This window comes from Bombina bombina, chromosome 5 (assembly GCF_027579735.1).
Source record: "Bombina bombina isolate aBomBom1 chromosome 5, aBomBom1.pri, whole genome shotgun sequence".
Lineage (NCBI taxonomy): Eukaryota > Metazoa > Chordata > Amphibia > Anura > Bombinatoridae > Bombina > Bombina bombina.
Window position 1 is genome coordinate 171,763,440 of NC_069503.1, and position 22,355 is coordinate 171,785,794.

Consider the following 22,355-nt stretch of genomic DNA (forward strand, 5'->3'; position numbering starts at 1 on the left):
CTTTCAGACAGTCTGTTCCTACACACAGCTATCTTTGTATTACATCGGGGTTTTTCGTTTCTTTAATAAACTGTTGCGCGTAATACGTGATTTGTAAGTTGAAATAAGACATGAGTGTGCAGTTATTATATTCCTAATGCTTTACCTGGGGAAAGTCAGTCCTAACCAGTATTGCACAATAATTCAATCTGCACTTTGTATTCAGTAACAAAACAGCTACCTGTAGTTTTGAAAAACTAATTGTTTTTAAGCTTTGATTTGAAAATAAATAAATCTAACAAAAAGGTTGACTGTCTCCCTTGAGTAGTCATAGCCTTTGGTTAAAGAGACATGTTAAAAAAACAAACAACATCTGTTTTTGGAGTTATATTTTGGATTAAAATGTATTTGTTTTAATCCTAGTTTAGTCTTATAATTCCCTAATAATGTGATGATATCTCTAAAAAGGACAATAAACATCTATTGCTTTTATGTAAAACTTATTCTTGCCCCATGCTCTCTTGGGTGGTCAACAAGCAAATCCAGTCACCTGCAAATGCTGCAAAAACAAAAAGCTGGTATAAAAGGATAGTCTAGTCACAATTAAACTTTTGTGATTTAGGTAGAGCGTGTAATTTTAAGCAACTTTCTAATTAATGCCTATTATAATTTTTTCCTCGTTCTCTTGGTATCTCTATTTTAAATAGCAGGAATGTGAGCATAGGAGGCAGCCCATTTTTGGTTCGGCACCTGGGTAGCGCTTTCTGATTAGTCTCTAAATATAGCCACCAATCAGCAAGCGCTACCCAGGTTCTGAACCAAAAATAGGTCGGCTCCTAAACTTAAATTCAAATAAAGATACCAAGAGAACGAAGAAATATTTTGACTAGACTATTCCTTTAATCAATTTGCAGCAGTTTAAAAACACATACGCCTAGATTTAGAGTTCTGCATTAGCCGTCCAAACCAGCGTTAGGGGGTCCTAACGCTGTTTTTTACCGCCCGCTGGTATTTAGAGTCAGTCAGGAAAGGGTCTATTGCTCACTTTCCAGCCGCGACTTTTCAATACCGCAGATCCCCCTATGACAATTGCGTATCCTATCTTTTCAATGGGATCTTTCTAACGCCGGTATTTAGAGTCTTGGCTGAAGTGAGCGTTAGAAATCTAACGACAAGACTCCAGCCGCAGAAAAAAGTCAGGAGTCAAGAGCTTTATGGGCTAACGCCAGTTCATAAAGCTCTTAACTACTTTGCTCTAAAGTACACTAAAACCCATAAACTACCTATGTACCCCTAAACTGAGGCCCCCCACATCGCCGCCACTCTATTAAAAATTTTTAACCCCTAATCTGCTGACTGCACACCGCCGCCACCTACATTATCCCTATGTACCCCTAATCTGCTGCCCCTAACATCGCCGACCCCTACATAATATTTATTAACCCCTAATCTGCCCCCCCAACGTCGTCGCTACCAACCTACAATTATTAACCCCTAATCTGCCGACCGGATAATAACTATCCGGATAATAACTATTAGGGGTTAATAATAAATGTATTAACCCCTAATCCGCCTCACTCCCGCCTCAAAAACCCTATAATAAACAGTATTAACCCCTAATCTGCAATCCCTAACATCGCCAACACCTAACTTCAAGTATTAACCCCTAATCTGCCGACCAGAGCTCGCCGCTACTCTAATAAATGTATTAACCCCTAAAGCTAAGTCTAACCCTAACACTAACACCCCCCTAAGTTAAATATAATTTTATTCTAACGAAATAAAATAATTCTTATTAAATAAATTATTCCTATTTAAAGCTAAATACTTACCTGTTAAATAAACCCTAATATAGCTACAATATAAATAATAATTATATTGTAGCTATTTTAGGATTTATATTTATTTTACAGGCAACTTTGTATTTATTTTAACTAGGTACAATAGCTATTAAATAGTTAATAACTATTTAATAGTTACCTAGTTAAAATAATTTAATTTAGGGGGGTGTTAGGGTTAGAGTTAGACTTAACTTTAGTGGTTAATACATTTATTAGAGTAGCGGTGAGGTCCGGTCGGCAGATTAGGGGTTAATAATTGAAGGTAGTTGGGGGCGGCAGATTAGGGGTTAATAAATATAATATCGGGGTCGGCGGTGTTAGGGGCAGCAGATCAGGGGTACATAGGGATAATGTAGGTTGCAGCGGTGTACGGAGCGGCAGATTAGGTGTTAAAAAAAATATGCAGGTGTCAGCGATAGCGGGGGCAGCAGATTAGAGGTTAATAAGTGTAAGGTTAGGGGTGTTTAGACTCGGCGTACATGTTAGGGTGTTAGGTGCAGACTTAGGAAGTGTTTCCCCATAGGAAACAATGGGGCTGCGTTAGGAGCTGAACGCTGCTTTTTTGCAGGTGTTAGGTTTTTTTTCAGCTCAAAATGCCCCATTGTTTCCTATGGGGGAATCGTTCACGAGCACGTTTTTGAAGCTGGCCACGTCCGTAAGCACCGCTGGTATTTAGAGTTGCAGTGGCGGTAAATATGCCTGTACGCTCCCTTTTTGGAGCCTAACGCAGCAGTATTTAAAAGGTGCGGGGGAAAAAAAGCACGCGTAGCTAACGCACCCCTTTGGCCGCAGGACTCTAAATCTAGGCGATAGTTTACAGCTTTTGCTTTGACAAAGAACAACTTTTATCCATAATTAAGTGTTGTTTATAAATTCACTATAAGGTAAATGTGCATCTTCACATATTATGTTATGTCTAAATAGTTGATACGGTGCATTAATCTAAGATAAGCTTGCGTCATCCTAAAATGGTCATCACTTGTAGTTTAGCTATATACAAAAATAAGTAAAGCACAGGGGCTCTAACACATGTGTGTATATATAAATATATATACACACACACATACACATTATATACATACATACATACACATTATATACATACATACATATGTGAGAGGTACACACACATAAAGGACATTCACTTTGGTCAGTAATTCTATTGCATATCCCAAAGTCTTTGTCAAATATTCATTTTACAATTTTAAGACCCCTTGAATTCAGTGTTGAAAAAATAGTTTTCAATGTGACATTTGAAATAAGGAAGGAGAAATACAGCCTACGTTTCTATATCTCATGTTAGTTTCCCACTGAATAGAATGTTACATTGTAAACGATTTTCCAATATTCAGTTACGATGGACCATTTCAAATATTTCAGAATTTTATTTTTTTCTTCTGGGGTCACAGTAAAATGTGTCATACAGTTGGGCCTCATGAAGTCTCTGTAAAAATGTATATAATAATATATTGATGAGTCAGTCACAAAAGTTATACAATTTTGAGTACCTGGGACCATATAAATGGCACATTTTACAGTGCTTAGATTAAACAACCTTGTTATTGTAGAATGCTAACACAGATGCCTAATACCTACATGATAGTCATACACAGTGCTATGACACACACATGCCATAAATGGAAACACACACACACCCTGCAGACACATACATGCCAGGCATTGACATACACACACCCTGCAGACACATACATGCCAGGCATTGACATACACACACCCTGCAGAAACATACATGCCAGGCATGGACATACACACGCACCCTCAAGACACACATGCCAGGCATGGACACACACACCCTGCAGACACACATGCCAGGCATGGACACACACACCCTGCAGACACACATGCCAGACAGAGACACACACACCCTGCAGACACACATGCCAGACAGAGACACACACACCCTGCAGACACACATGCCAGGCATGGACATACACACACACCCTGCAGACACACATGCCAGGCATGGACGGACACACCCTGCAGACACACATGCCAGGCAGGGACACACACACCCTGCAGACACACATGCCAGGCAGGGACACACACACCCTGCAGACACACATGCCAGGCATGGACACACACACCCTGCAGACACACATGCCAGGCAGGGACACACACACCCTGCAGACACACACACCAGGCATGAATATGCACACACCCTGCAGACACACACGCCAGGCATGGACATACACACCCTGTAGACACACATGCCAGTCATTGACACACACACACACCCTGCAGACACACATGCCAGGCATGGACATACACACACCCTGCAGACATACATGCCAGGCATGGACACACACACCCTGCAGACACACATGCCAGGCATGGACATACACACACCCTGCGGACATACATGCCAGGCATGGACATACACACACCCTGCAGACATACATGCCAGGCATGGACATACACACACCCTGCAGACATACATGCCAGGCATGGACATACACACACCCTGCAGACATACATGCCAGGCATGGACATACACACACCCTGCAGACACACATGGCAGGCATGGACATACACACCCTGCAGACACACATGCCAGGCATGAACACACACACACTGCAGACACACACATTCCAGGCATGGCCATGGACATACACACCCTGTAGACACACATGCCAGTCATTGACACACACACACCCTGCAGACACACACACCAGGCATGAATATGCACACACCCTGCAGACACACACGCCAGGCATGGACATACACACCCTGTAGACACACATGCCAGTCATTGACACACACACACACCCTGCAGACACACATGCCAGGCATGGACATACACACACCCTGCAGACATACATGCCAGGCATGGACACACACACCCTGCAGACACACATGCCAGGCATGGACATACACACACCCTGCGGACATACATGCCAGGCATGGACATACACACACCCTGCAGACATACATGCCAGGCATGGACATACACACACCCTGCAGACACACATGCCAGGCATGAACACACACACACTGCAGACACACACATGCCAGGCATGGACATACACACCCTGTAGACACACATGCCAGTCATTGACACACACACACCCTGCAGACACACATGCCAGGCATGGACACACACACCCTGCAGACACACATGCCAGGCATGGACATACACACACCCTGCAGACATACATGCCAGGCATGGACATACACACATCCTGCAGACATACATGCCAGGCATGGACATACACACACCCTGCAGACATACATGCCAGGCATGGACATACACACACCCTGCAGACACACATGGCAGGCATGGACATACACACCCTGCAGACACACATGCCAGGCATGAACACACACACACTGCAGACACACACATGCCAGGCATGGGCACACACACACACACCCTGCAGAAACACTCATGTCAGGCATGGACACACAAACACCCTGCAAAAACACTCATGCTAGGCATGGGCACATACACACCCTGCAGACACACATGTCAGGCATGGACACACAAACACCCTGCAAAAACACTCATGCTAGGCATGGGCACATACGCACCCTGCAGAAACACACATGCCAGGCATTGACAGACGCACACACCCTGCAGAAACATACATGCCAGACATGGGCACACAAGCATGGCTGTCATTCACACTGCAGTGAGACAACATGCCTGTCAAGGTCACACACAAGCATGGCAGATATGCACGTTGTAGTGACATAAATGCCTGGCACATATGAGCATGTCAGACCTATACCCAGCAGTGGCATATTCCAGGCAACGGCACACATGGCCATGTCAGACATATACCTGGCAGTGACACATAACCAAATCAGAGACACATATGCCTGCTATGAATACACACAGTAGTCATACATACTGCATTGACACACATGAAATAAAAATGCACATCAGGGAGACACAACAGGTTTTCCTAACCACAGATAAGTTACAAAGCAATTATAAATGAATGGTGAACTTTTATTTAAAAAAAATAAAACCAGTCCCTAGAAAAATGTGGTGCCAGATTAAAGCAAAAGATCAATACAATCGCAATGTAAAATGTACCTTCTAATCTATTACAGAATGATTATTGGCTTCTTTAATTTGAAAACAAAAATCCAACAACAAGTGTAAGAGCAAATAACAGTAATAGCTATGAGATCCTTATTTCTTTTTAAAATATTAAAAATGTAAAAAAAAAACAACAAATTTCAGCAAAGCGTTAATCTGTAGAGTGTGTATAGTGTGCAGACTCAGATTTACACACGTGCTCAAATCAACCTGCTTTGAAATGATCCGTGAAAAGGATGGAACATTCCTCTTCTAATATTAAGTGACCCAGTAATGACACTGTAATCCTTACTTCCTCTGTCACCTTTAAATACATCACAGAATACAAATAGAAAGACTTACAATGCGACAGGAAAACACATTGCCTCTGCATGACAATGGCTATGTTGGAATTCCACTAATTTAACACTATCAAGGAAGAAGCCTTTCATGTTTCTGCAAAACCGCAACATTATGGAAAGAAATGTATTTTGGTTTGTCTTTGTTTAGATGCATTTAATGATATTTTGAAACATTTTTTTGTAGGTCACTTATAAGCTTGAAAAATAACCTTTTGTCTGCAAATAGGCTTTGGTTGAAGGGTTAAACTAAAGCTTCCTAACTCCAGATTTTCAGGATGTCTGAAATACAGAACAAGTGATATAATTAGCTGCTCACTAGTTGTGGTTATCTAACGTCTTCTCGTCCAAGGTTATGCTAAACATCTGGCCTGTTAGTAGAGACCTGAGGACTGGAATTAGGAAACAGTGGTTTAAAGGGATATTGATACTCGATCCTTCATAAATATCTTTTTTATGTAAGTGTGTGTGATAAAAAGTCTTAGGAAAGAAGCCATCACTGTCAACTGGATTTACTCCACCTCTTGAGTGTAAAATGCCTCAAATATTGGTCTTAAAACTTCTCATGAGTGACATCTAGTGGCATGTTTCTATTCAACAATGATGCGCTTTGCCTCACTCCATGTGCTAGCTGGGTCAAATACTTGGCAGCATTTAGTTTGGATTGATTTGTGTGTGCAGAACAAAAAATGAGGAACAAATTATTTATTCTAGGGATACTATTTGGTTGTTCCAGCAAATATCCTGGGGGGGGGGGCAATACAATCCTCTAATTCTTTTTATCTGACCCCACTGTTATTTAATAGATTTATAATAAGGAATTTGACTTCACTGTTGTTCACTGACACTGCATCTGGATTATGTGCAACATCTGTGTGACAACCACATGGTGTTATAATATAGCTATTTTAAAGGGACTTGAAACACAAAATATTTTCTTTCATGATTCACACAAAACACACAATTGTAAACAACTTTCCAATTTACTTCTATTTTCAAATTTGCAACATTCTCACGGTATTCTTTGTTGAAGAGGTAGCAACGCACTATTTGGAGCTAGGTGAACACATTGGGTGAGCCAATGACTAGAGTCATATGCAGTATATGCAGCCACCAATCAGCAGCTGGCTCCCTTTTATAATTGCTGCTCCTGAGCCTACCTAAGTATGTTTTCAACAGTGGATACCAAGAGAATGAAGCAAATTAGATAATAGAAGTAAAAGTAAATGGGAATATTTGGATACATTGTAAAACATTTTCCAATATTCATTTTAAAGGGACCCTGAACCTAATTTTTTTCTTTCATGATTCAGATAGAGCATGCAACTTTCTATTTTACTTTTATTATCAAATTTTCTTCGTTCTCTTGCTATCTTTATTTTAAAAAGAAGGCATCTAAGCTAAGGAGCCAATTTCTGGTTCAGAACCACGGAGAGCACTTGCTTATTAGTGCTGTCCAATCAGCAAGGACAACCCAGGTTGTTCACCAAAAATGGGCCGGCATCTAAACTTACATTCTTGCTTTTCAAATAAACATACCAAGAGAATATAGAAAATGTGATAATAGGAGTAAATTAGAAAGTTGCTTAAAATGGCATGCTCTATCTGAAAGAAAAAATTTGGGCTCAGTGTCCCTTTAAATTTTTTCTCAGCTTCATGTATTGGTGCCCCTATTTTTTGCCCCTATTTGATTGCCAAAGACTAAAACACATTGCCAGTGTGGTTGCCATGTTAATTTTCATAAAAAAACCTTAATGCCATTGATCCATCTTATCACCCTGTATCTAGTCGCTAAGTTTTTTTTTCAAAATCCTGTTATTTTTTTTATATTTATTATTTTTCGCACATGCCGTACTTATTGATCCTCCGCCCACCCGCTCATTTCCTGGTTTTTCTCTTTCAGAAGTATGAGCGGTCCCACCCGCTCTTACGTGGTCATCCGTGCACGCTCCAGTGAAGCATCCTGTATTGCGCATGCGTTAAAATACGATCTCTGCTGTGATACATAGTAAAACAATGAATCACTCGATTTATTGTTTTGCATCGTAGCAGAGATTGTGTTATCTGTTCCTGTGCCGTCATTGCACATGCGTGTCTCATGAACACGCATCTATACAGGCAGGCGATTCAATGAGACACGCATGTGTAGTTTAAGTTGAGGGCGTGTAGTTAGTCTGTTGGGATGCTACTGAGGGACCAATGAGGATCATGAAGACGATTTTCGTCATATCAAGGGGGAATGACGGCGATATAGCATAGTGGATGTACTTAAATTTTATTAACCCCTAATTTGCCGTCCCTAATATCGCCGACACCTACCTACATTTATTAACCCCTTTGAGCTGCACGGAAGTTTACTTTTCCTTTAAAGGGACAGTAAAGTCAAAACTAAACTTTTATGATTCAGATAGGGCATGCAATTTTAAACAACTTTCCAATTTACTTTTATCATCAAATTTGCTTTGTTCCCTTGGCGGTATTTTTGAAAAGCTAAACCTAGCTAGGCTCAAACTGATTAATAAACCGTTGAAAACCGCCTCTTAGCTCAGAGCATTTTGAAAGTTTTTCACAGTTAGACAGTGTTAGTTCATGTGTGTCATATAGATAACATTGTGCTCACTCCCGTAAAGTTATTTAGGAGTCGTCACTGATTGACTACACTGCATGTCTGTCAAAAGCACTTAGATAAGGAGGCTGTCTGCAGAGGCTTAGATACAAGGTAATCACAGAGGTAAAAAGTATATTAATATAACTGTGTTGGTTATGCAAAAACTGGAAATGGGTAATAAAAGGGATTATCTTTTAAATAAGAAAAATGTTGGTGTATACTGGTCAGTCATAGGCAATTGCACCCACAATGAAGAAGTGAAGTAGTTAGTGGTCGCAGTAAAATGTTTCACACAGTTGGGCCTCACAGGAGAGAGGAAGAAATATAAAGGACAGGATCTTGTGTTGAGGCTGTGTATGTGAGGCTGTAGTAGTGTATGAGACTCTACAACATTCAAACGTTTCTTCAGTTGTAAAGCAATATATTCCTGTTATAGTGAATTTGCTTCTCATTGAGCAATACAGACTTGCATTTTAGCAAATCAGTGCTGACACATAAATAACTCACACAATGGTATCTATATGACACACATGAACTATCAGTTTCTAACTGTGAAAAAACTGTCAAAATGCACTGAGATAAGAGGCAGCCTTCAACGGCTTAGAAATTAGCATATGAGCCTTCCTAGGCTTAGCTTTCATTAAAAAATTTGTGTAAAATATATATCTATATGGATATATACAGAGAAAGAGAGAGAGATTTAATAATAAAAGACATTTTTCTTCTATGTGAAGTACTTTCGATTGTTAAGTATTTATATTAAAAACACAATAAAACATATTAGAAATTATTAAAATTGATATTTCATATTGCAGTGTATTTAACTGGAAAGGGTGTACACTCATCCTGTTCTTGAAGCTGTATCTACCTGGTATCCAGTGACAATCTCACCTATAGTACCCACTGGGTATCCTGTGCCTGCTGAGTATCCTGTGTCTGCTATACCAGTGACAGCTTTCCTCAAACCAGCTGTGCCTGCTGTACCTACCTGGTATCTTATGACAGTTTGGCCAACAGTACCTGCTGGGTATCCTGTGCTTGCTGAGTATCCTGTGTCTACTATACCAGTGACATATTTCCTCAAACTAGCTGTGCCTGTTGTACCTACCTGGTATCCCGTGACAGTCTCAATATCTGTACCCATTGGGTATATTGCACTATTTGAGCTACTACTAAGGTTCTCTGAACTCCTTGGACCTATGCTCACACTTGCTGTTTCTGTGTTCTTCAACGTAAATGGATAGTAAAGTCCAAATTAAACTTTCATGATTAGATGGGGGATGTAATTTTAAACAACTTTCTAATTTACTTTTATCATCAAATCTTTTGGTATTCCTAGTTGAAAGCTAAACCTAGGTAGGCTCATTTGCTAATTTCTTAGCCCTTGAAGGCTGCCTCTTATCTAAATGCATTTGACAGTTTTTTACAGCTAGAGGGCATTTGTTCATGTATTTAGTATAAATAACATTATGCTCCAGCACATGGAGTTATTTAAGAGTCAGCACTAATTGCCTGAAATGCAAGTCTGTCAAAAGATCTAAGATAAGGATACAGTCTGCAGAAGCTTAGATACAAGTTCATTACAGAGGTAAAAAGTATATTTCTATTAAAGTGTTGGTTATGCAAAACTGGGGAATGGTAAATAAAGGGATTATCTATCTTTTTAACCCTTTTGTGTCGGGGTTAACTTGTCTACATCGAAACAACTGTTCCAATGTAAACAAATTGAAATCTCGCGATCGTGCAAGTGATCACGACATTTCAATGATGGGATCGCGTCAGGGGGGCGTCCCTATGATGCTAGGCACGCCCTCCAGACCGCGATCCCATGAGGGAATCGCCAGTGGCTTCAGGAAAGCCAAGCTGTTAGGATGTTATATTTCGTCCTTCGGCTCTAAAGCCCAGCAAAATTCAGACGAAATACAACGTCCTAATGGTGTTAAAGGGTTAAACAATAACATTTCTGGCGTTTACTGTCCCTTTAAACTATGAATTTGCCCTTTTTGAATATCATTCAGTAAATCTTTTTTAAAAACTTCTGTTGTTCAGTGTTTCTATTCTTGCATTCCACTCACTCTAACTTTCACTAGTTTTTTTCCCCACTTTTTGCCCTCTATTGAAGTCTATGCAGGAATAAGTTTACATGGTCGCAACATTTTGACTTTGGCTTTTGGCCCTCGTCGTGTTAACGCTTATGCAAAACCTTTTTACTTTCAACTTGTAGTAAGCACGCTACCGAATAGGCGCAAAACGCCTCCATCTAGCGGAGTTAACGGAGGAGTGCAAACTATCGCTCCAATCGTAATCTAGCCCATAACCAGTTACACACATTTGAAGTCACATACACTCATCAGCAACATATACACACGTTTTGCGGTTTTCACTCTACATATAGTGCATGCAACACAAATGTATTATCAGTTGCCAGTGTTGAGTGGATTGTTTATTGTCCAGCGCCTTTGGAGATAACAACCCCTGTAGACAACATATCATCTATTATGGCAGATATATAGATGATTTGCTGTTAGTATGGAAAGGAACAACAATGATCTGAATGTACAGGTCACTTTGGAACAACACCAGATAAAAATAAACTTTTTGGATGTTAGATTGCAAATTTATTGCACTAACAGATGCTTAGAGGTTGAAATATTCAGAAAAGAGATAGCAGGAAATACCATCTTACATTATGGTCACTGCCACCCTAGACATCTTGACTAGATCAATTCCTAAAGGACAGTTTTGTCACTACATATAGCACTGCTTACAAACGAGTATGTAGAAATATAAATCAGTGTCTTCCTATCTTATATGAGGATCCCATCTTAAAGTGATAGTAAATCCTAGTGTTTGTGAAACACTAAGATTTACCAATGCATCAAATAAAGGGGACTTTCAGTCATGAAGTGTAAAATACTTCATGCTGAAAGATCCTTTATTTGTCTGCAGCTTTCCCTGTGCTGAGCGATGAGCTACCAGCTATTAAAACTAACTCTACATGGCTTACTAGGAGCAAAGGTTTCTTTAAGTGTAGTAGATGCAAAACGTGCCAACATATTAAGGAGGACATGGATTCAAAATAACTAACTGTAACACCACCCATGTTTGTTATCTATCGTCTAACGTGCAAAGCTTGTAGCAAACAATATGTAGGGCATACAAAAAGACCCTTACGCAGTCGGTAGGCATCTCAGAATTAATCACAATTCTGATATGTTTGTTACAGATACACGGTATTGAATTCATACCCAAACCGACCGAAGGGGGCAATAGAGATAAGAGAGCAGTTTATTGGATGTTTCTTTTGGATACCAGATATCCTCAGGGCTTGAAATCTCATATGGATATAAATTTATTTTATTAAACTAATGGCATATTTTTGCTTCTCCTTCCCCCCTCCCTTTCCACAGTCTATCCCTATTTAGCAGTAATCCTTATTTTGTAATGATGACAAAAAGATATCATTAAATCTGTATAATAATGAAAAGAGACATGATATAAATGTTTGTGCACTTTATACTTAGGAGCATACCGTTAAATAATTATTCAGGCAATGGGTATAATAGGTTAACCCAATGTAAAGGCAGAGAGCTAGGGAGCAAGGGCTGGGAGCAGCCCGAAAGGCGTACAGTGCCACCTTTGCTTATAGCAATGTATTTGTTTTTACTCTGGTTCCCTTTCTTTTAAATGGATTTACAATAAAGTTTATACTTTTATATACTTGTTGCCTCCTGGACTGTTGACTCTTGACTGAGTGTTGAGGAAGTGTTTGGTGTGATTGTTTATTGCATATATTTACTAAGGCAAATTTTACCTAAGCATCAAGCCATTGTGGGCAGATGTTGAATAACTTACTGAGGGTATTTAACTTAACTGGCCTTCAGTATTTACAAAGATCTGAATTTGATGTATCCAAAATTGAGGTGGTTTTAACCACAGGGGTATAATAATCACTGAAGAGGGACAAGTGACATAGTCTGTGAATGATCTAAAATATATGTTTAAACTAAAATGTAATCTAGAGAACGTGTGCTTCTTTTCAGCAGTTTTAAGCATTTAAAGAAATCTCTGACAGTGCTTCATTTTTGGTCTGGAACGATAACTGTACTCATACTGCTCTTTTATTTTAAATACATAATTTGTGTTATATGTCTATAATAAGCAGTTGACGTATGCCTTGCTAGCTGACTTATACACACTGACAGCCAGGTGTACATACTGCACAGTAGTTATGTGCCTGGTCAGCTGTATACACACACAACCAGCAGAGCATATGCACTGTCAGCCAGATGTGAATACTGCACAGTTGGTACTTGTCTAGCTACCTGTTTTATTATTATCTGGTATTTGTAGAGCCTGTATGCACACATTGCACATTTTCAGAAGCACACACTCAAATTACCAACCAGAGGTGCACATTTTTATATACCCGCCATAACACACCAGGTATACGCCTTTTTACATACACACACTCACATATTACTAACCAGATGTGCACATTTTCACATACATACACTCACACATTACCAACTAGATGTGCACGTTTTCACATGCACACACTCACACATTACCAACCAGATCTGCACGTTTTCACATACACACACTCACACATTACCAACTAGATGTGCACGTTTTCACATACACACACTCACACATTACCAACCAGATGTGCACGTTTTCACATACACACACTCACACATTGCAAACCAGATCTGCACATTTTCACATACTCACACTCACACATTACCAACCAGATCTGCACGTTTTCACATACACACACTCACACATTACCAACCAGATGTGCACGTTTTCACATACACACACTCACACATTGCAAACCAGATCTGCACGTTTTCACATACACACACTCACACATTACCAACTAGATGTGCACATTTTCACATACATACACTCACACATTACCAACTAGATGTGCACATTTTTACATACACACAATCACACATTGCAAACCAGATCTGCAGGTTTTCACATACATACAATCACACATTGCAAACCAGATGTGCACTTTTTCACATACACACACTCACACATTACCAACCAGATGTGCACATTTTTACATACACACACTCACACATTACCAACCAGATCTGCACATTTTCACATACATACACTCACACATTACCAACCAGATCTGCACATTTTCACATACATACACTTACACATTACCAACTAGATGTGCACGTTTTCACATACATACACTCACACATTACCAACTAGATGTGCACGTTTTCACATACATACACTCACACATTACCAACCAGATCTGCACATTTTCACATACATACACTCACACATTACCAACTAGATGTGCACGTTTTCACATACATACACTCACACATTACCAACTAGATGTGCACGTTTTCACATACATACACTCACACATTACCAACTAGATGAGCACGTTTTCACATACACACACTCACACATTACCAACCAGATCTGCACGTTTTCACATACATACACTCACACATTACCAACTAGATGTGCACGTTTTCACATACACACACTCACACATTACCAACTAGATCTACACGTTTTCACATACATACACTCACACATTACCAACTAGATCTACACGTTTTCACATACATACACTCACACATTACCAACCAGATCTGCACGTTTTCACATACATACACTCACACATTACCAACCAGATCTGCACGTTTTCACATACATACAATCACACATTGCGAACCAGATCTGCACGTTTTCACATACACACACTCACGCACTACCAACCAGATGTGTACGTTTTCACATACATACACTCACATTTCACATACACACACTCACACATTACCAACCAGATGTGCACGTTTTCACATACATACACTCACATTTCACATACACACACTCACACATTACCAACCAGATGTGCACGTTTCAGATACATACACTCACACATTACCAACCACACCCACTCACATTGCCTACCATGGCATTATGTTACCAGGCATCTGTACATATTTTAACATGCACACACTCATTCATTGCCAGCCAGCTGTGCATATTGTCACAGGTACACACAAAGCTAGGAAGATGTGTCTATTACTAATAGTACACACACACTTACACACATATACACACATGCAAACATACACACGCAAGCACACACACACACACGCACACACACATGCATGTACACATGCACACACACATACGCATGCACAAACACTTGCATGCACACACACATACGCATGCACAAACACATGCATGCACACACACACATACGCATGCACACTGCCAGCCAGACATTCACAAGAGGCTGTGATATAGTTACGTCTGTCATGATCAGGATGGCTAGCCAGCCAGTCATTTATACACCTTGTAAGACTATCATGTGCACTAATACAGGTTTTGTGTTCCCTGATTTGCAGAAGCCAGTTGACACTATTTCAGAATGCAGCACCGTGGATCTGAGGAATTCCCGGGAACTCATCGAGCAGCAACCAGAGTCTTCAGAAGATGCAAAGGAACCTGAGGAATGCTTTACAGAAAGTAAGCAAAGTCTTCCTCACTTCACAGCACACAATTACCAGGAAACATCTATTATTCACATTAATAATACTCATTTACTTTATTATTAAAGGGACACGAAACACAACATTTTTATTTCATAATTCAGACAGATCATACAATTTTAAAAACGTTTCCAATCTACTTCTGTTAGCAAATTTGCTTTGTTTTCATGTTATTCTTGGAACACTACCTGACAGGAAATAGTGCTGCTATCTAGTGCTCTTGCTAATGTATAACGTTGCAAAACTGCTGCAATATAGTACTGCAGACACGTGCACGCTCCTAATCTTTCCTTCATGATTTTCAACAAAGTATTCTAAGAAAATGGGGGGAAATTATAATAGAAGAAGAACAGAGGCGCCAAACATGGCCTAGTAACGTCAGGACAGCCAGACACACAACATCAACAGGATAGGAAATATACTCACAAGTGAGGTGCACCCAAATGGTGCTATTGTAGCAGTCTGGAACTCAAACAGTGGTCCAGCTCACTGATAACTCCAGCCAAATAAAGATGATCCTTACAAGGGCCTATCAGTTTATGCCTGGAAGGACAAAAAAGGCACAAGCATAGCCCAGTAACGTTTTGACATCGAATAAAGAATATTTAAAGTTGCACTTACAAGAGGCAAAGCACCGCCAGGTGCAGTATCAGCAGTACTGGGACCTCTCAGCCGCCCAGTGGACTGTGGAGTCCAATGACCAGGATGCGGATAGTCACAACTTGGAAGAAAATAATCAGCAGAGAGAAATATTCGGCCCCACAAGAGCAGAATAAAAAAATGGTAGCAAATGTATATTTAAAAACTTTTTATTAAAACCAGCGACGCGTTTCTCAGCCACCACAGGGCTGTTTCCTCAGGCTATACTACAATGTTAAAAACACTTGCTTTATAAAGAAAATAAGATACAAAGAGCTAAATTCTGATAGGGCAATTAATTACCAATTTAAGTGTTAACACCTGTTAAACAGATTAGTAGTTGGTTGGTATAGAAACCCCTGTATACATAGCCCTCACAGGTGATATACAAAGATTTGACAAGTAATAAGTTGGTATGGAAACCTCTGTATACATAGCCCTCATAGGTGATATACAAAGATTTGACAATAACAATATAAAATTGTCACAAATAAAATTAAACAATATTAAAAACATTGGCGATTGTTAAGCATCTCTATACAAGACTTATGCAAATAATAATCACAATATGTACAAATTCATGTTATATATCTCCATACAATTTCTATACAAATCCATATCATAATAAGCGTAGATTAATGTTTCATATATAAAAAATCCCATTAGATAGCATCATATTAATAGTTTTATATTGTTTAATTTTATTTGTGACAACTTTATATTGTTATTGTCAAATCTTTGTATATCACCTATGAGGGCTATGTTTACAGAGGTTTCCATACCAACGTATTACTTGTCAAATCTTTGTATATCACCTGTGAGGGCTATGTATACAGGGGTTTCCATACCAACCAACTACTAATCTGTTTAACAGGTGTTAACACTTAAATTGGTAATTAATTGCCCTATCAGAATTTAGCTCTTTGTATCTTATTTTCTTTGTAAAGCAAGTGTTTTTAACATTGTAGTATAGCCTGAAGAAACAGGCCTGTGGTGGCTGAGAAACGCGTCGCTGGTTTTAATAAAACGTTTTTAAATATACACTTGCTACCATTTTTTTATTCTGCTCTTGTGGGGGCAGAATATTTCTCTCTGCTGATTTTTTTCTTCCAAGTTGTGACTATCCGCATCCTGGTCATTGGACTCCACAGTCCACTGGGCGGCTGAGAGGTCCCAGTACTGCTGATACTGTACCTGGCGGTGCTTTGCCTCTTGTAAGTGCAACTTTAAATATTCTTTATTCGTTGTCAAAACGTTACTGGGCTATGCTTGTGCCTTTTTTGTCCTTCCAGGCATAAACTGATAGGCCCTTGTAAGGATCATCTTTATTTGGCTGGAGTTATCAGTGAGCTGGACCACTGTTTGAGTTCCAGACTGCTACAATAGCACCATTTGGGTGCACCTCACTTGTGAGTATATTCCCTATCCTGTTGATGTTGTGTGTCTGGCTGTCCTGACGTTACTAGGCCATGTTTGGCGCCTCTGTTCTTCTTTCTTCTTAGATCACGATACATCAGGATGACCGTCCTATGACAGAGAGCTACCTTCTTTCTTTGGATTATTTTTATGGACATTTCATTAAATTTGCATATATAATTCTGGTTTGGGCAATTCTGTGAGCATTCTATCTATATATATTCTGATTTATGTATGCACGTTTTATTTTATTTTATTTTTATTTTATAGTAATCTCTTAGCGCCCCCTATGAGTGTGGTGTATATTTTATATACATCACCCTCTAATATTTCGGGAAATTATAATAGAAGTATATTGGAAAGTTGTTTAAAGCTGCATGCTTTTTCTGAATCATGAAAGAAACATTTTGAGTTTCATATCCCTTTAAAGGAAAATGGATTAAATACAGTATTGAAGAAAAAGACCATTGCAAGAGGCTGTAAAACTATTTAACACCCTTCTTTGCTATGCCTTTTTTAAAACCCTGTGCTAAGCTGATTTTGAACTTTTTTTGCTGTTTAAATTAAAACATCATTGCGAGTCATATTTCGTTGAGTGACCCACACAAATTATATGTTGTTTTTTTCAGCAGGCCCAGCAAATTTAAAATATATCATTATAATATTTATATTTCATTGCATGTGAGAAGGCTGCCAGAAAAGATGTTGAAAACATGTATGTTTTTGTTAAGATTTTAGTAAAGAGCCAAGAGACAATTGTCGCTACTGTGGTCACCTTATTAATGAATTATTAAGGGTATCCTGATTTGAAAGAGGGGCCCATACAGGCTTTTGGGGCTTGTCATAAAAAATAGTGGGATTCTATTTGTGCCGGAATAGAAATGAAAACATTTTGTTTTTGCCAGGTGAGGGTTGTCAGGTGTCCAGGATTCAACAGGACAGTCCAGTATTTTAGCAGACTGTCCAATAAAATCTATATACAAAATTACTGGCCACTTAAATGCCCTTTATATTTAAAGTCCCCAGTCAGCTAAATGTAAAGAGTCTTTTAGGCCTCTATGCATTACAAATATGGCTCTATTATATGTGTAAAAGGCAACCATGGGGTGTTAAATCACTGCTGGGTGTGTGCTCCTGGCAATCAAGGGTGTCAAACCACTACTGCATATCTGTGTTACTGGCAACCAAGGGGATAAAAACACTGCTTAGTTGTGAAAAATATATGTGGTGGGATCAAGGTTGAGCTTTTGTGGGGACATTATGTGACATCCGTGTCCAGTGGCAACCCTAGCTGTCACCACAATGATCACCTGGATATACAGACAAAATGTGCATATATTTTAAGGGACTTGTCTACTAAAGAACAAAAGAAAACTTTATTGGGGGTCTGTACACATTTTTTTTTTTACTTTTTGTGGGGCTTGGTTCTTATCAAGAACACCACCATTTCTTAAAGCAAGTGATTCTCTGTCAGATCACGGTTATCTATACATCTGTATCTACTAAGGGAGATTGAGGGGTTTGAATCACCTCCCCTCCTTGATGCTACATTGGCACTGACTCTTTATGATGTCACTGCCCGTTTGTGGTGATGTCACCAGCACTCCCATTGAAAGCTTGATAGTGCTGCCCACTAGACCACCAGTGAGGCCTGGCCTGTAGTGCAGGAATCACTTAAAAGTAAACATCATCTGATCGGTGACCCTCCTGCATGATGAGCACAGCTCAGCGCGTATCAAAATTAGAATAAAATTATGATTTAAGTGTAGTTGATATATGGAGCAGTAACAGAAAATAGATGGTAGCAAATTAAACACATTAAGGATAGTATTAGGGATATGACTGAAGGCTTAAAGGGACACTGTACCCAAACTTTTTCTTTCGTGATTCAGATAGAGCATGAAATTTTAAGCAACTTTCTAATTTACTCCTATTATCAAATTTTCTTCATTCTCTTGGTATATTTATTTGAAATGCAAGAATGTAAGTTTAGATGCCGGCCTATTTTTTGTGAACAACCTGGGTTGTCCTTGCTGATTGGTGGATAAATTCATCCACCAATAAAAATGTGCTGTCCAGAGTACTGAAACAAAAAAAAAACGCTTAGATGCCTTCTTTTTCAAATAATGATAGCAAGAGAACGAAGAAAAATTGATAATAGGAGTAAATTAGAAAGTTGCTTAAAATTGCATGCTCTTTCTGAATTACAAAAGAAAAAAATTGGGTACAGTGTCCCTTTAAGAAAGACCTGTATAAAATGAGAGGTGCAAATTTTCCAACTATCTCTGATATTGTAAAATAGTACAGACTAAACAAAACCAATATAAAGGGATGAGAACACTGCTATGAAAGTAAACAGAGCTATAAAAGCACCAGATATGTTAAATAAATATTTAGTTATTGCTGTTTATATACATGGTGATAATGATTTCTCCTATAGATTCGTGCTGTCCAAAGTCTGTGTTAAAGCACAAAACTGTTGCTGAGCTCACTACATACTGCTGCCTGTAGCGCCATCTGGTGTCTAGAAATAAACAGTTCTGCTGGATTAGAATCAAAAAGGCAAAAAACACTTTCACTACTGAGACGGTTTTAATAAAAACACATTCTAATACAGAAATGACATGCTTCATTACAGCGTGTTATTTTTATTACTAATCCTGACTAACACTGTGTTTAACTCCCATAATGTGGTTAAACTCATAGGTAAAGGTGCACTCGGGGCTTGCAAACGTGGCTCTTGAGCAGAAAAAAAAAAGTTGGTGAGACAATCAAAAACTGTGGTCGCATGTGACGGGTGGGTGGGGTTAAACACATAGGGGCCGATTTAACAAGCTCCATAGGGAGCTTGGGGGCCCGTGTTATGAAGCACCAGTTATGAAGCAGTTATGAAGCAGCGGTCCTAATACGATCGGGTTGATTGACAGCTCCCCGAGTCAGCAGGGGGCGGCGTTGCACCAGCAGCTCTTGTGAGTTGCTGGTGCAATGCTGAATACGGAGAGCGCATTGCTCTCCATATTCAGCGAGGTCTGGCGGACCTGATCCACACTGTCGGATCAGGTCCGCCAGACCTTGTTAAATATAGGCCCTAGTCTAGCCCAGGGTCAGTAACACCTGGGTCATCATGAGCTAATGAAACAGAGCATTTATTTTGTATTATAATGTTCTTTTCAGTTTAATGTAACATTTCCAGTCCACTCCTGCATGTTGTCTTTTTGTGTGTGTCTAAAGAAGCCTGTAAGCAGTTCATCCAATCAGAGGCTGTATCACCTGAGTTGTTGACTCTATTAAAGTCTGCACCCTGGTGCTTGAGGTCACAAGGACAGACAGACTGAAGTAATATACACATGTGGTGCAGTCATGAACCAAACAAATGGCTTTGCTTTTGCCTCTTGACTGGCTGTACTGACCTATGACTTGCTATTAAAATAAGTGACACCTTAAACTCAATGCATTAAACATGCCAACGGGAAACTCTACTGTAAAATTGTATCCCTTTAATGTGTTCCCAGTGCACTATTTTTACCTGCTTGCGTGTATTACATTGTTTACACATAGCTCTTTTATCTTTATTTTGTCATTTAAAATAGTTGATTTTCTCTAAACTAACCTAAGCTATGTAAACAATAGGTAGCAGTACAAATCAACCTCCCAGTGCGGATGAGAGACAGAGCCCAAACCATATAAAATGGTGTTCCTGCAGATGCTTGCAATACAATGTACTCTTTTCATCTACTACACTGTCCGTTTAACCCATTCATGTCAAATATAGATTTAATATGCTTTTAATATGCATAATTATTGCTCTTTTATAAGCATTACAGAAATGTTTTGAGTACATACCGAAAAGTTTTGAGTACAATATCCCTTTATGTGCTTGCTTAATAGAAATCAGATCCATTCCTTTGCAGATACTGTATGCAAGCACAGATACATAAAGGCAACTAATCTTTATACCAGGCAATGTCATGGAGCGAGCACAGAATGAACCTCAAATAACTTTCATTTCAAAGCTTAATTTGCTTTTTACACAAGTTAAACACATTCCCTTAGAAATCATCTTTGTGCAAAGTCCAGAGTAACACTATGAATTTCTAACACTACAAATATGTAAGTAAAAGAAAAAAAAAAACTAATATCAATTGAAAATACTGAAGCAAATTTGATAATACAAGTAAATTGGTATATTGTTTAAACTGTTTGATCTATCTGTATATGTATTTGTGTGTTCTATGTCACACGTATAATTATTTATCTGGTTGTATTGCCTTTTATTTAGATTTGGTTGAGCAAGCAATCAAGGCCATCAGTAGACAATTTCCCTATTGAAATACCTTAGCTTTATGTGTGCCATTTGTATGTGTTCCACAGAGTGTCACATTTGTTATATAAGCACAATGGAGCGGGCAGGAATTTACATTCAGTTTGCCTTTGTGAGCTTCGTGAGATAATTTGGTTATTGTAGCTCAGTAAGTAGTAATGGCCCAGCTAATGCTTGAAACTAATTAGTATATATTGAAGTGTCATATTGATGAGTTAGCTCAGTAGAATTGCACTTGAGGATGTGTAATATTTCTCAAGTGTAAATATCTGGAATAGATGTCCAGTAAAGAAATATACCAAGTGCTAGTAAAGTCTGAGCTTTTAGATGGACGATTTGTCAGTCTAAGTGGTTTTACTGGTTCCTACGAGTCCTTAGTGAGGAGTCAAAAATATCTGTGTATAGTAAGTGTGTTCCACTTGACCAGGTTTTCCTGGACACTTATGAGTTTCATATGCTGCAGGGAGGAACATGAATAGTGTTGTCCAGGGTCACTATTGGTGTGTTGTCCAGGGGTGAAATGCATATTGCCTTCTGCGCACCCTGCAACATGTATACGTTATAACTGTCCAGGAAAACATGGCTGAGGTGACAACTCTAGT

At 39.2% G+C, this 22,355-nt stretch overlaps 1 protein-coding gene across 1 annotated transcript in view; it reads left to right on the forward strand.

Annotated features, from left to right (window-relative positions):
* The window catches only part of LOC128660139 (sodium channel protein type 4 subunit alpha-like), a 659,663-nt gene that overhangs the window by 452,718 nt on the left and 184,590 nt on the right, over positions 1–22,355 (forward strand). Inside the window, 1 exon segment of the mRNA XM_053713786.1 lies at positions 15,234–15,354. Within this exon segment, the coding sequence (XP_053569761.1) occupies positions 15,234–15,354 (121 nt within the window).